General features: G+C 39.3%; 2 protein-coding genes across 3 annotated transcripts in view; one reads left to right on the forward strand and one right to left on the reverse strand.

Annotated features, from left to right (window-relative positions):
- The window catches only part of LOC110851536 (neurobeachin), a 132,528-nt gene that overhangs the window by 98,151 nt on the left and 19,411 nt on the right, over nt 1-14,966 (forward strand). The window lies entirely within an intron of this gene.
- On the reverse strand, nt 10,555-13,420 carry LOC110851540 (protein mab-21). The gene is made up of 5 exons (XM_022099361.2): nt 12,416-13,420; nt 12,303-12,323; nt 12,120-12,216; nt 11,855-11,993; nt 10,555-11,769 (listed from the first exon to the last, which is right to left on the reverse strand). The coding sequence occupies exons 1-5, from the start codon at nt 12,970-12,972 to the stop codon at nt 11,486-11,488; spliced, it is 1,098 nt and encodes a 365-aa protein (XP_021955053.1). The 5' UTR covers nt 12,973-13,420; the 3' UTR covers nt 10,555-11,485.

The raw sequence follows: 14,966 nt of genomic DNA on the forward strand, positions 1-14,966 counted from the left end.
CATCTAAACTGTCACTTATTGTCATCAACCCACTTGGAAACATGCGGCTCCTTTTAAAGAATTGCCTGCAGATTAGGCCAGTTTCCCATTAATGCAACTTTCTGACAAATATTTATTCATGGGGTAGGTATCTGAATGCAACTGGTTACGATTTACATCAATGTTTACCCATGTTCAGTCAGATGGTAGTGGTCACTCCCATTTGCATATTTGTATGCAACAAATGAAGGATTTAGCTGTGGCTCGTTCGAAATTGTATTTAATTGGTCTTCATATTCGATAACTTTGGTAATCACTGGAAACTAATTTGAATCTGGAAATGAAATAAAATACCAAATTATATATAAACACATAAATCGTTAAAATGATAAGTACACCAGTTTGGTCTATTTACTTACTGCCCAATTGCATTTGAAATGTGGTGTCTGTCTGAGGCTGAGGAAACTGATCCAAATTCCAATGTCTAAAAAATATGTGGTGCCAAAGCCAGAACCAGAATCCCCAGGTACAAGGCGTCTAACTTGCTGAGGAATCAACAAGTCAGGAAAAACAGTGAACGCTGCTGGTTTCGTTCGGCTGTGTTGTGGTGTCATCCGTGACACGGGCTGCATTCACTCCTCACTGTTCATCAGGGATCATAAAGTAGTCCAATCCACTGATAAAGTCAGCTCAAAGGATGCAGGATTTTTTATAATTGAAGATAATATCCGATACCTGAATGTTGGAAAAAAGAGATATCGTCTGACCACAGGAAATGTGATCAGAATCCAGCAAGGGGAATTAAATGGTTAAAAGCTTTACTCCTACAAGATGACTTTTGGCAGATAGTTTTTGGCAAAGTAACACATCTTTCATCTTTTTCAAAGGAAGGGTGGTCAGTTCGGGTTGAATTTCTGAGCTGTAAAGGGTTGCATAATGTATGGGTCTATTGCACAAGGGTCGACCGGTAGGAAGGCTTGGGGTGAGTTTTAAGTTTCTGAGCACCGCCTGAGGCAAGCCGACCTCTCAGCAGGGGCTAATTCTATGTTTGTTTTTCTCAAATGACCTGTTTTTAAGACATTTCCTATTATTTCCTCGTGAAACAAATGCTGGTTACACTCGTCACTCACTCACTCATCCCTACAATTATCACTCGTTGGGAGAGGGCATTTATATTAAACGCATCATTTCAAGTATACGCGTGGCGTGGCGTAATAAGTAACAACTGCTCACGACTTTCACGAGATTTGGAGTAATGGAAAAAGTCTCTTATGTACACGCTCACTACTATCGGTCACGACCACGAGTTGCACGTAAATGATGACACTTCACCCCATTGTTCACATGCTAGTTTATTGTCCAGTCTCGTCAGATGTTGTATCTTCTGCTTCAAATAAAACATGTCGCATCTAACGAGTGACTTTTGGCATCGTAAAGTTGATAAATTATCGTCTGTTGTGTGATTGTAAGGACAAGACTACATGTGCATCGTCATGGGTTCATGTCAATGTCCTGGTTTGCTGCCACATTTATTCATTTACCTCCTATCAAAATATATGTGTACTTCATAAAAACCTCCCTTGTAAATTTTGTCTGCTATTTGCTCATGTCAGTCTCATTTTTGTTTGAAACAGCTCCACTTGAGATTTTGAATGATTCTATTCTTCTGAATGATTCAGTTTGTAAATTAACTGGTCCTGCTGGGAGTTTCGACTCGTGGACTCGTCTGAGTTTCCACTGGCTCTAACAAGTCTTAGCAATTCTTTAAAGACATTTTACTCCACTCATGATTAGGAATTAGCAAAATTTCCATTAATGTTAATGTTTTGCATTATTAAGTGAAGAATAGCCCACTTGTAAAGCCTTACAGCATATGTAGGAGAGAAAGTTCCAGGAAACTGGATGTGTTCTTGGGAAAATCGGAGATATGATGTCACTATTAGTTGGTTGGATGAAGAAGGATGAGATGGTTGAGAGTCGTCGGAGTCAGAGGTGGGTCGTTAGTAAATGAACGGTGGGTTCCAGCTGAGCCTTGTTCTCTTCTCCACCAAGCAATGGACACTCATCGAAGAGCGAAAATAAATGCGCCACGGTTCGAGAGCCCCTGATGTGCAGCAGCTCTTGCCCTGGCGCCAGCGTCCCCATATTTATAAGGATACCTTTCCTCCATCATGCCATCCGTCTCATTCAACCTGGCTCTCGGTGTTAGTCACTGAATCCTTGCCTAATTCCGAGACAAGACGCAAAAGTAACTCTGTAAAGTCGAGTAGAGAGAGACACAAATCCGGTTCTGTTTTCTGGGCATATCGAAATGTCAGGCAATTGTGGAAGAAATAATGAAATCTAAAACACAAGACATCAGAGATACGTTCAAGTTGACTCTTACTTTGCTGGGATTGGAATGAATGGGTTAAGAAGCATTCCGTCCTTCCAGGCCAAATATTTGGTAGTGATTCAATAGTTTTTCTTATGTCAATCGAAGGTAAAATAAACAAATATCCTTTAAAGACCACATATTTGATTAAACTCTGTTCATTTAGTCGCAACTTTCCGTGATTTAATTTATAAATGCTGGATTTCATGCTAGTGAACTGAACTTGGTCGTGTGAACCTCTGCTAAATGTACATGTGCATAGCGTGCACTTGCATTTCATTCACATCGCCACAATACAACGCTCCCAACAAATCCATCATTTTGTGACAAATGGGCATAATCTTGTTACTCCCTCCTGACTTGGAAGGTGGGACACATTGTCGTTCATTTCACACGAACGACAAATGATTGCACTTAAACTTGAGAACATGTACGCATTGTTGACAACCGTCGTCGTTGCAGTCTGGCTAAACAAACAAACTGAAAAGCCCATATGACAGCAATTGACTTTGGTCACTCCCATCACATGATAGCAAATCACAAAAAAAGCAGGAGGGTTAAACTATTACGTTAAGGTTCGTTCTTGTTGATATTTAATTAACTTTTGGCAATTGGTTTTTTTGAGGAAGCTGTTGAAACAATTAGATACTTTAATGATACACTGCTCCAAACACACTTCCGGTCTAATGACGTGGTTATGAGTGCATATGGGATTTTATGGTGGAAGGTGTTCCAGAAAAACAAAAGGGTTTCAATTATCCCTTTATTAAGTCTACCTTAGCAAACAAACAAAAAATCATGGAAACACGAACTCGAGTAAATATGACACAACGCGTGCAAATAGGTTAGGTATATACATTTCCGAATCGTTTTTCCCTGGGAATATGAAGCATGAGCTAGAAGGGTTATCTGCCTATTAGTACAAAAAGTACCTAGAGCTCTAATAATGCCAGTTATGGTATGATATGACGGTTAAAAAGGAGGGTTGTTGGTTTTGAGAAATTGAATGGAATTATGAAAATTGCAGACTAATTTGTCTGTCTTTTTGAAGGAAGTAACCCATCAAAGGGTTACGTACAGAGATGCTCGTTTTTCTCTCTATTCTCAAAAACATAGTATTTCCCTCGGTCTGAAAAATTATGAGAGTTTCAGTGGGACGGATATCAGTCTGAGTTGTCAGCGTTGGTAGTAGATTCCATGTAATAAATTTGTCCGTGTTGAATGATTGCATTGTGGACGAAAAATACAGCTCATAAATTTGTTTGATTTACATGTATCTCCATTCCGTATTTCTGGAACATTATTCTAATTATTGCGAATGTAGGTGTTTGGCAATTAATTATTTCTGTACACTAAAAAGTATTATAAATTCCACTATTTAAAATACATTTCAAAGGTTTCAGGTACTAGTCATATAATAATAATAATAGTATGAAGCCCGTCACCCATACTTTGTCTGCAAACTGAAATCTTCGAGTTGCACGCAACAATAATAAACAACTATTTTATTCTCTTTTAAATCCAACTCAGTCAGCTCACTTCATTATACGGAATGGACTGGATGATTTGATGGATGTGGGTTTTATTTAATAGTAATCATACATAATGATATGATGGATGATGTTGATTGGCACGCGTTTCTATTGAATTTGTTTGACAGCTACTTGCTCCACTCACTTCTTCTTCCTCCGATTCAGAATCTGAACATTGGGCAACAAACAAGACGTGAATTTTGGTTGGTTTCCTTCCTTACCCTTTCAAATCGTTCCGTATGTTTGTTCTTCAAAGTGGGCAATATAATGATGAGTGAGACTTTTAGTTTCAGCCCCCATTCCATTGCATGATCCCAACTAAACCACCACGATATTGTTATTATCCTCGTGTTTGTGAGGTGACCAGTGCTCACTCTGAGATTTGAGGGTGGAGTTGAATGACAACCGCTTTTCATTTTAAAATCTCTTGACATTCAATCGTCTAATTTACTTTTCGACGATAATTTTTCACATTCGTTTTAGTCTTCGAGTAAATGTCGAAACTTGCGTATGGCTGAGCAGTAGTGGAGCCATGAATAAAATGCATATGTACAAACCTTGTGTGAATTTTGAGATATTTGTCTCAAGTTGGATGAGCGTAGGAGTAGTCGTGGTATTAAAAATATATAAGTTGCAAACACGTCGTCTCATTTTCTGATATGTTTAATTGTTTCCAATTTATTTTAATTCTCTTCTTACATAACTTGATCTCCTTGTATCTAAAAGTGCCAAGTTTGTGGCTGGGTAGTAACGAGTAAAAGGTCCAAAAGAAGAAACAGGTCATGTTACGTCTATTATTGTAATGCAAGCAAGGGAAACGACAAGTTGTACTTAAGCTGGGAACAAGTTTTTGCTTTTACGTCTTTTCTTCACCTTTTCTCAGCTTATTTTTCGTCCTCGTCAACCCCTGGAGAGACCCTTTGTTTCTGCCCTGTTGGCTTCAGTGTAATGTGTAACATAATGTAATGTTTCTCAGCTTGGCTCACTCTCTTCAACTAATGCCTCACCACCACGTCCAACATAACGTCGTCTCGGACTTTGTCTCGTCTCTGTGACACTTTTTCTTCTGAACTCCTTCTCTTCCAGATTAAAACAGAGATAGGTTCTCAAAGATCTTTCTTGGGGATGAATAATGCATATAGAACTGCTCTCAGTTTGACTTTTTTTGTTGTCCCCACCAGCTTTGGTTACAGCTAAACTAATGGGGACAAAATTTTAAGTCATCAAGGTAAAAAACAATAAATTTTTCTAAAAAAATGGGAACTTTTCTTGGTACAAAAGTCGTATAAGGGATTCGTGAGTACTGCTATGGGATCATATATTTTCTTGGTTTAGAAAAGATCGGTGGGTCGCACGAAGTGAAAACTCGAGTTCATATCGACTGGTTCTATGGATGTCTAGGTATGAATGATGATGATTCTACGTACCAAAGTAGTCCAATTTGGCTCACGGAAATCTAATTATTAATTTGTGACCAAGCTGTCAGACGCCATAAGTTGTACATATTTGCATCTCTATGTACGACATTTATAAAGTGGGCTGTCTCAAAGTTAGAGGTCCCATCATATCAAAGGTGACAGTCACCCAAACTGTTGATACAGATCTATAAATTTGAGTTGGTTTGACTCAAAGGGAACAATCTTCCTTTTTGAGTCAAACAACAAAGTTTGCTCGGATGTTAAGACAATTATCGAATTAGGTGCTCGGCGCCGTTCAATTTGGCGTGAGTACCAACTACTTACTTGAACAACAACCAACGACTTCGTCTTCAAAGTCGTCATGTCCAGTCCTTTCCTTATCCGCTTTCGGCAACATTTAAGTTTACGAATTGTTCAACCTTTCTCTCTCATGATGTTGTCCCAGCGTACATACGATTATTTGGTATTTAACGTTTAAAACATTTTGTAAAATGGCAAAAATTCATAGAAAACAAGCCTGAGTATAATGAACTGCTTATTTGTTTTTACCTCCAAATGGTACGTTTATAGTTCTCTAAAATCATTGCATTACAAGCTAGAGTAATTACAAACTAGAGTAGAAATCCGCACAATACGGAGTTGTGCAATTAATCTATTGATTATTCAACCGAGCGGTGTATTAAACTTAGGGCACGTCACATTAATTGCACTCTGTCAGGGAATCCTCGGCTTTCCGTATAATCTCATAAATTGCACCCGAGAGTTTGATTCACAAAGCAGCCAGAAATTTAATCTCTTGTAGTTGTTGCTGTTGTTTTTTTTAAATAAAAATGGAAAATAAATTAAGGCATGGCCCCAAGAGAAGAAACAATGTTTGGATGCCAGTAAGAATTATTAATGTACGAGACCAAGGTGGCAGTGGATTTTGGCATAAGAAACAAGTTTTGTTCTGGTGGAGGAGCATCACGATTATCAACGAGTTTAGAAGAATGAGTATTAGGAATTAATAAGCGTCTTAAGTATGCATAGAAGGTCATTCAAGGGCCGTTTGTTTGTTTACACTTCTTGACCACAATGCATGCATGAGTTGATGGCAGTAAATATATACTAAATAAATCTATAAGTCAGTCAGTGCGGGTAACTGGTTCGAGGTTAAAAAGAAATAAATTTTCCTGTCCAGATTGAAGGCGCTAAGTAAAAAAGTTGTAGTTGATTTGGATTTAAATACGAGTAAACAAAGGGTCAGCAGCGGCACCCTTTGAGCCTCATTTGCCTAATGTTCTCCATCTCTCAGCAGAAGACCCTTCCTCTCTCCCTCGTGGATGGCAAATAATTATTCCTCATGTGCCGCAGACCTGGAAGGAAATTCCCTTCTTCTTTACAGCCATCGACCAACCTACCAACTTTTCGATTCCCAAGCTCATTTGTTGAGCTGCTTGTTAGTTGTGTTAGGCTTATTAATTACAGGAAGGTTTCCATTATTATGGAATTAGACTCATTTATTTGTTAGAGTTTTTTGGATGATAAAAAACCCGACTCTATTTCAAAATGTGGTACTTATTGTTCGCCGTTCGCATTAAAATTGGGACACGAAAAATGAAAAGTCTATTGCACAAGAAATTAGTTAGATTTTTAGGGGTTGGCAATTAAATATGATTGCATGCTGGTCAATAAATCGTCTCATTTTGGTCATGCTAAAGTGAAATGGAAGAGTGATAGCCATTTTTCTGCAGCTCTACGCTAACTCAACTACATATGTACAATATCTGAATATGCATTTACGCTTTATTTATTTCTCAAGTATGGAGTCTGCCATTGGCTGTCCGTCTGTCCCACATAATTTGCCCCAAGTGAAACCAAGTGAAAAAGCGTCCCTTGATACTATTAACGTACTACCCATGACATCAAGTCCTCCATTTGCATCACCTGGCACCATTTATTTTCCATGTTGTGTCAATTCACTTCCACTCTCCAAGCAAAATTCCATGTCCCAAGTCACTTTCTGGATTCCACACAATAACTCTTTCTCATCCCAGGACAACTTGTTTTGGGTTCCACTTCCGTTCTCTCCACTTTTCTACTTTTACAAAGTTGCCACTAAAATTGTTCCACTGTGTGTAGAATAGAAACGCCATGCGACAGACAATATCAGAGCAGCTATTACCGAAAGGACCAAATGTTTCCTCTGGGAGAGGATGGAGAGACAGTTCAGAATCTACTAAATTTCTTCGTCATATGCGTTAGAATTTGCGATTTATCTTGGAATCTTCTACGTACAAAGGAACATTAGTCGATGTTGTTGCCCAATTGTAATTAGAGAAGAACAAGTCTGTGATAGCCTTGCACATTATGTGTTCCATATCCATCCATCCAAGTTACTGATGATAATGTTCTCCTCCGGTTGTTAGTCGACGACACTCGCATAAAACACAACCCTTCGAGTTGGCAGGGAGTGAAGGTGGATAAAGAAGTTTGGTGCATAGGACTATAAACTGAATAGCCTGCACCCAGGACATGAAATAAATATGCCCCCATCTGAATGTCACTCGAAAGCCATTTCACTTGACAAAGTGACACTCTTGCACTAAATATGGTTATGGTTATGGCCCTTTGCATCGACGTCTCCTTTTAGTCTCCATTTTTCATACAGTTAAATAGTGATTTTGTTTCCAAGTTCTTTTACCCCATGGTTGTTTGTATCGCTGCTAATAAAAACCACTATCAACGCCTCACAGAGTTAAAGGTAACCTGGCAGTACTTTAATAATATTTGCAATATTTTCAATATTTTATGTCTTGAGCTACGTATTAAAGCTGCCGACAGCACTTGCATATTTCCACGTTAATGAAAGAGACAAAAGGATAAGTAGTGTATCGCATAAGTCAGCAACATGCAAAGGTAGACACCCCGCTGGCTCTTAATTACATCGCCTTTACATTTATTTGTTGAATGAGTAGACTTTGGTGAGCTTGGTCTCTATCTCAAATCTAGAGTGAAAGGTTCTCAATCCTATTCCAGCTGTTTAATAATTTGCTGATTACAATATTAGTCTCATTGTTTAAATAAATGTGAACTTATACTCAATCAAATGTGGACCATGTCGAGTGGCGTGGGTTTCTGCAGTATTGCACCAACCAACCAACTTATAAATCACTTGATCAAAAGAAGGTGTAGGTTATGACCAAGTTGCTAATAAAAGTTATGGTTGAAAAGAGTGGGTTCAAACATCATGAGCAGAATACACTATGCAAATTGAAGTTTCCTGGTACATGAGAACATGGTCATGGAAGTTATGAATGTGTCCTGAGAAAAACCAGGCGTTTGATTTACTCTCGTTCTTCAGTCGGAAGGCTCCACTGGAGTCCTTCCGACTTGCGTAATCACTTGTATACGAACGAACGAGTTACTAGTGCACAAGACCGCTCTCTGTTATTTCCCTTTTAATTCCCGAGTTGTTATTATTATAACAGAGTTATCGGAATCAAGAATTAAGACTGATGCTTCCGGTGTCAATGTTAATGGCCTCGTCGGTTTGATCACTTAATCAGCAGCTCTCAACAAAATTGGTTCCTTTGCAATGTGGCGGTGGTTCAATTCGTCTGTATTGATTTACCTTCTGGTAACTAGGTTTTTGCTTTCACTTGGCCTATGCATCATACTAGTTGTTGTGCACACGAGCATAAAAAGTAGAGTCATTGTTGCAGAAATGGATGCTGGGACAAAAAACGATTGCAGATTCACTTTGGCAAGAATATTCAGCTCACAACTGACATTTATCTCTCTCGTATCTCGCTTAGGACGCTTAGAGTGCGTGAATGATTCGTGTCTAGCTCATTCCATTCCATTTGCTGACAGCTTCCCTCCACATTTACCTACAGATCAAACAGGGTGGTGGTGGTGTAAAAAATGAACTGCAGACAGAAGGTGGATGGTCAGGTAACTCTTCGCTCCAGGGAACTTTATTAATTCAGTTTCACTATCTCTCTCTCTTCTCCAGTCCGTCCGACTCGACGGAGTTTGGCTTATGCCTTCTTCTCCTTATTACTGCCCACGTTTTTTACTGCTTGTGTTCATTCATTAAGCCCGTTCTTTACTTATTAGCTGGTTAAACAACTAAAAGCAGGCCCACCACTTACCAGGCAGCACGTCAAGTACATAGATATACAAACCGACTTTTAGTTAATTTTGGTACGTATGTATGATAAGTTTAACTCGTTTCTAATTCTCTCAACTACTCCTGATGAGCATAGGGCTTGTTTCACTTGACCACGGTTATGCATATTTCTCAGTTTCGACAACAGTTTCATTTTCAACTGCGAGGGGATCCACGACGATTTCTTCTCCGGTGTCATATTTCATGTGAGATGAATTTGCTGTTATTTTATGATTTTGCCCAGTTAGTCGAGAGTATGTACGAGATATGGGAGGACGTGGAGGAGGGTTGCTTGCTGGTTGTCGTGTTGGATCGCAGTTGAGACTCCCCTCGTCTATGTTTAATCAATTTGCTCGAAGCACAAGAACCATTTATCTGAATTAGTGGACAACGGAGTTTTGCTCCCTCAAAGATAATCAAGTTATTATCTATTTGCTAAATTTTTTCTAACCCTCCAGTGCAAAATTTGTCTCAATATTATTTTCTCCCCTTGTTCCTACCCTCCTAGACAAAGGATACTGGAATAAGTGTGAATAAATGAAAAAATACTTCCTTCTGTCTTCCTCTCTTGAAAAAATTGAAGCTAGAGTAATTTTTTATGGCGAAGGCTCAGATGTATGATACGAAACATAATCATAATCCAAAGTGCAACACTTCCTCGCTATTAAATTTTCAAGAAATTATATGAAAAGACGGCGATGAGAAAGTCATAGTTTGGTCATATTTTATTCAAGGGAATGTCTCTCTCTCTGCCATTCTTAATCGCTCTACGCCACCAACTAACTAACTGACTTTCCCCTAAAGCTGAAGAGCTGACCATTATTTTTACGGCTCCCTGGGATGCCACTCTAACTCTGGAGAAAGCCCTGAATTCATTTTCACTAAGTGGTGCCAGCTCAATAACTCAGCAGGTTCGATTCACTTCTTGCTGATCTTTGATGTTGTGCAGTCAGTGGTGTGCAACTTGGATGCATTTCTGATGATATGCTAGGAAAAATTATGATTATTTGCGAAAACATTCCATAAATACATGTGTACTGCAGACTAAAGTTAAAATAAAATGGTAGCAATTTTTGCAACACATCTACACAAATGGGATTTTTTTGTAACTTTTCCTCCATGCCGAGAAGCATTTATTTTGTCGGACTTTTTTTAGTGAGTTCATTTTTTAACAACAAAGCAAAATTTTAGTAGTACCGTCTTTTCCATAACTTAGACTAACTACTAGTAACCGACATTTTATTAACATGGAAATTATCAAGTATTTCAACAAGAGAAGAAGAGGGTAGTATTATTAAGTTTAGCCTCAACTACGAGTATGATGAGTATTATAAACGCATTGCTGTTCATTCTAATATTTCTGGAAATTTGCACCACTTGCTCAATGCTACGGTTAATTTAACTTTTTTAAATGGTTTCGACTACTCATTGCGCTTGATTCTTATGAGAAAACCAACTAGCCTGATTTTACGAATAAAAACTGCAGGTTAATTTACTTTATTCCTACTCGGGACTTTTTGCACGATTAAAATTGCAAATACTATATATCGATGCTGTGCAAAAGCTATGCAATGATTATTGGAATTTTTTAACAAGTATTTTTATACCTCCTCAAAAATCGTAAAGATCCAATATTCATGATAAAAATGCGAGTATTTCAACATGAAATTTTACATTAAAGCCTTTATTTTACACTCCTTGCCTAAATTTGAAATAACAGTAAAAAGATTTGGTTTATCTTTGGATACTTATTTGAATATGCTACGCTATGCTGGTACCAAGGGCTCTCGTGTCTAGTGAAAGTTGCTAACTATAACTATTTCATTATTATTATTCTTCTCCTGCTGCCCAACCCAAGAAGTCAATTAAGCTTCCATATTTCATTTCTGACTATTTCATCATATTCAAGTTCAAAACACGTGTGTAGCCTAGTTGTTATAACACTAGAATAATAAACGGTAATACAGAGCGAGAGGACAGCTAACCATAATAAAATGCTAATAATAATAAGAAGAAGGTGGAAATGGCTTTAAAGTTTTTCAAGAGACCTCGTATTTGTCAGCAACTCCCGTGTCAACCTCCACGATTGTTTTGCTGCATTTTCCAACGCACTTGGAGACTTTCCTTTGAAAAGATCCAGATTGGGGAGGAAATAGTGCGGGCATCGGCGGCACTGGAGACAAGAAATAAGTTGGAGAAAAATCCCGTTGATTCGATCTCCCAAGCAAGTCTCATCCCACTCCACTTCCCGAGGGTGCTTCTCACACTCGTAGAGTAGCAGGGACTTCATGTGATATGAAGTAACTGGATTTCCTAAGAAAGCAAGAAAGTTGAAAGATTAGAATGGGGCACGGTTAGACTCGACGTTCTTTCTCGTTTATGAAGAGAAAATTCATACCTGGCAAATCTAAGTGTCTGTCTCGCAGTGTTTTCAATAAACTGAGACACTTTTTACGACATCCTCCCTGCAAAAGTCGGTTCTCGGCCTCGGCGAAAGACAATACCCAAGCATCCCCTTCCATTGCTGATTGCTTTCCCTGAACACAATATAGAAATGGGGTTGTAGTTATCAGTTTGTGTGGGCAGGAGAAGAAGGTCTTTGAATATAATCTTCCTCTCTCCCTCTTTTAATTTCATCATCACCACTGCAGCAAAATTTTTACCTGCATTGACAAACTCTCCTTGGAGAGGAGATCAAAACCTTCAGTTTTCACTTCAGCGACCAGATTGGGGTGCGGCCAAGGAATGTGAGGCAGCGGCCTTTTTATAAATTTATTATCTTTTAGCGTCAACTCTTTCTCAATAAATTCCTTGTTTGATGTGTATTTTGTAAAAAAAAAAATTACCAGTGACTTGCAGATCTGGGCCTGCATGGCAAGTTTATGAAATAGAAAAGAAACTTATAAATTCTAAATTTTCAAATTTTCAAATTTGTACATAAATCTGTAAATGTATTTACCAAACACCCGAACATTTAAAAGCCGGGGTGATTTGCACTACAAATCTCTCCCTAATTCTCAACTTGACCTCGGTCGTGTCTGCAATCATTTTGACCGAGTCGCGGTACGAACACTTGTCACACGCCTGAGCCACCAGGGTTTGAAAACGTGAGCGAATTTTCCTCGCCGACAGATAACCACTCGCAGTTATAAACTCCACCCACAACGACATGGAGCGTTTTCTCCCATCACTTAACTTTAGAACTGCACATCCCGGCAAAGTGCCGTCATCCACGAAATTGAAAACTCCCATTTGATTCAGATAGAGCACGACTTCAAACTCTGTGGGGGAAACGACATCCATCCCCTCGTACCTCCCGTTGCATTCCGTGAGGGATGAGATGAACCGAGGCTCCTGAACTTCGACCTCTTTCAACACATCCTGCACAACGCGACACACTTCACGAATGGTTTTTGCAATCCCACCCTTCCGCGTTTGAACCCGCTCGCCGTAATACTTATTCAATTGGTAGAGCATCTTGGACTGAGCGCCCATCATATCCTGAGGTACTAACATTGTCAGGCAGGAATATTTCACTTTCACTCGCTTTCTCCGACTCAATTTCCTTCCTTCTTTCTTTAAAGACTCCTCTGCCTGCTCATTCACTAATTCACAGAAATGTAATTTTGTACAAATACTTCAACATTGCTCTCAACTAATTCCGAAAGATGACCACCCCTTTTGAAAAAAATTCACACAAATGATTGTAGCTTGCTCGGATGTGATCCTAATCGGATTGCATCAAATTGGACACCACTTAAATTTCACTTCGCCTCACCGACAAATTGCATAATTCGTGAAGTGATCTCTTAAAATAAGAAGTGCTTCTTGAAAATAATAATCCGCGGAGAGATTAGATTTGACTGGTGGTGGTGCAGTGGCGATGGTTGTGGAGCGAGTGTGGGGTCTATGAAATTCCGGTGGAGGTGATACTTGTTCTTTTGCTTCTCAGCTAGCGACGGGACCAGAGTTTGAGAATACAGCCCATTTTGAGGGGAGATGGGCGTCGCTCTTTCCTCTGCGACGCCTTTTTCTCTCCGCTAGTCGAACCCCTCGCACGCGACACGCTTCTTCTTCCCTCGTTCCTTATGTACTTACGACGGCGACTCTGGTTTCTCACACCGTCGTTCCGATCTGCTTCAAAAAATCGTGTCAATGTGTGTGTGATGCAGGTTTCTACCCAAGAACGGATTCGAGGTTTCCAATTTCAAGTATTGATTTTTACGAGATCAAATTTCAGAACACTTTCGTCCTTTTTTGAGAGAGACAATTGTTTGCTCCACTTAGAGTCCCATTATTTTGTCGCCCAGCTCATCCACTTCTCAGTTTCTCTAGGATTAGCAAGTCATGAGAATGGGGAGGGGCCTCCTGTTTTATTAATGAGTCCAATAGATATGTAGGTAATTTAATTTATAGTTCATTTACGATAAAGTTAGGCAGTTGTGAATTGTGTGATGGGGTGGTAAAAGGTATGTTAAATGACAACCCTCCAAAGTCCGAAAATTCATTTTCTAAATATCCGAAATCCCAACTTCGTCGTGACTGCACTTGATAAATATGAAACCATTCGAGGCGAAAGCAGTGTCTTTCTAGAGAGACACGGATAATGTATGGAAACGTCGTGGAAATGTCTGAAATGTCGTTCCGTAAAAGAACAGGAAATGCAATGCAGTGGGATTGATTCTGTTCCGAGGAGTTGCGTCGTTCTGCTGAACAAGTCTTCTTCTTGGTGGTTAGGAATTTTATTTCCCTTCGAGTTTCCTTCTTCTGGTATCAAGACGAAGGTTTCCTTTTGCTATGGTTTCAAGTCTGCCCCCTTCTCGTAAAACCAGTGACAAATGTGTGAACTCTAGTGGAAGTGACGGGTTTCGGGAACTTGTGAAATGTTCTGACCCGGGATCTTGTTTCCATGGTAACCGTGTCTTCCTTTCTTCCTTCCCACCCTTCGTTTCCGGAAGGATAAGAACTTTCTCCGAAACAAAAATGCAGGATAGTCAAGTCAGCCTCGTGTATGGCATCGCTGTCTCTTTATCTCTCTCGATTTTTCTTACTCTGGAATATGGATTATCGGATCATGGCGGATTCTACCTTGTTGGAATTGTTTTTTTTTCTAACTCCGTAAAAAAATGACGATGATGTAGTTTCAGCATTGCTCTGATTTGCTTCTTTAACGCTCACCGCATAAATGCTTTTGTGTGGTGCTATTTAACAGACTACATGCATACATCAGTTATTGGCCTGTTTAAAAAATGGAGATTTTTACCAGAGGTTGTAAAAATTTACAAGGAGGAGCCCGAGCCCTGAGAATGCATACGTACATATGCACATAGGCGCTCGTACTCATGTTTGTTTGTTCATCGCAGGTAAATGAAACTTTATTCGTGCGCTGAAAAGGGTTAGCCAATTAGACATCCCATTTGCTCGTAAGATTTTGTGCTCCGTACCCCATTGTTTATTTTCAAAGGTTTTTACGAGGCAGTGTGTGCTACATGTTCCGTAATGTAATTTCT

Source organism: Folsomia candida, unplaced genomic scaffold (assembly GCF_002217175.1).
Source record: "Folsomia candida strain VU population unplaced genomic scaffold, ASM221717v1 Fcan01_Sc006, whole genome shotgun sequence".
NCBI classification, from domain to species: domain Eukaryota; kingdom Metazoa; phylum Arthropoda; class Collembola; order Entomobryomorpha; family Isotomidae; genus Folsomia; species Folsomia candida.

Coding starts and splice junctions, on each gene's coding strand:
- LOC110851540 (XM_022099361.2), bottom strand. CDS start 12,972: ATGTTAGTACCTCAGGATATGATGGGCGCTCAGTCCAAGATGCTCTAC. Junction 12,217..12,302: donor CCCAGATCTGCAAGTCACTG/GTAATTTTTTTT, acceptor ATTTATAAAAAG/GCCGCTGCCTCACATTCCTT. Junction 11,994..12,119: donor AGGAGAGTTTGTCAATGCAG/GTAAAAATTTTG, acceptor TATTGTGTTCAG/GGAAAGCAATCAGCAATGGA.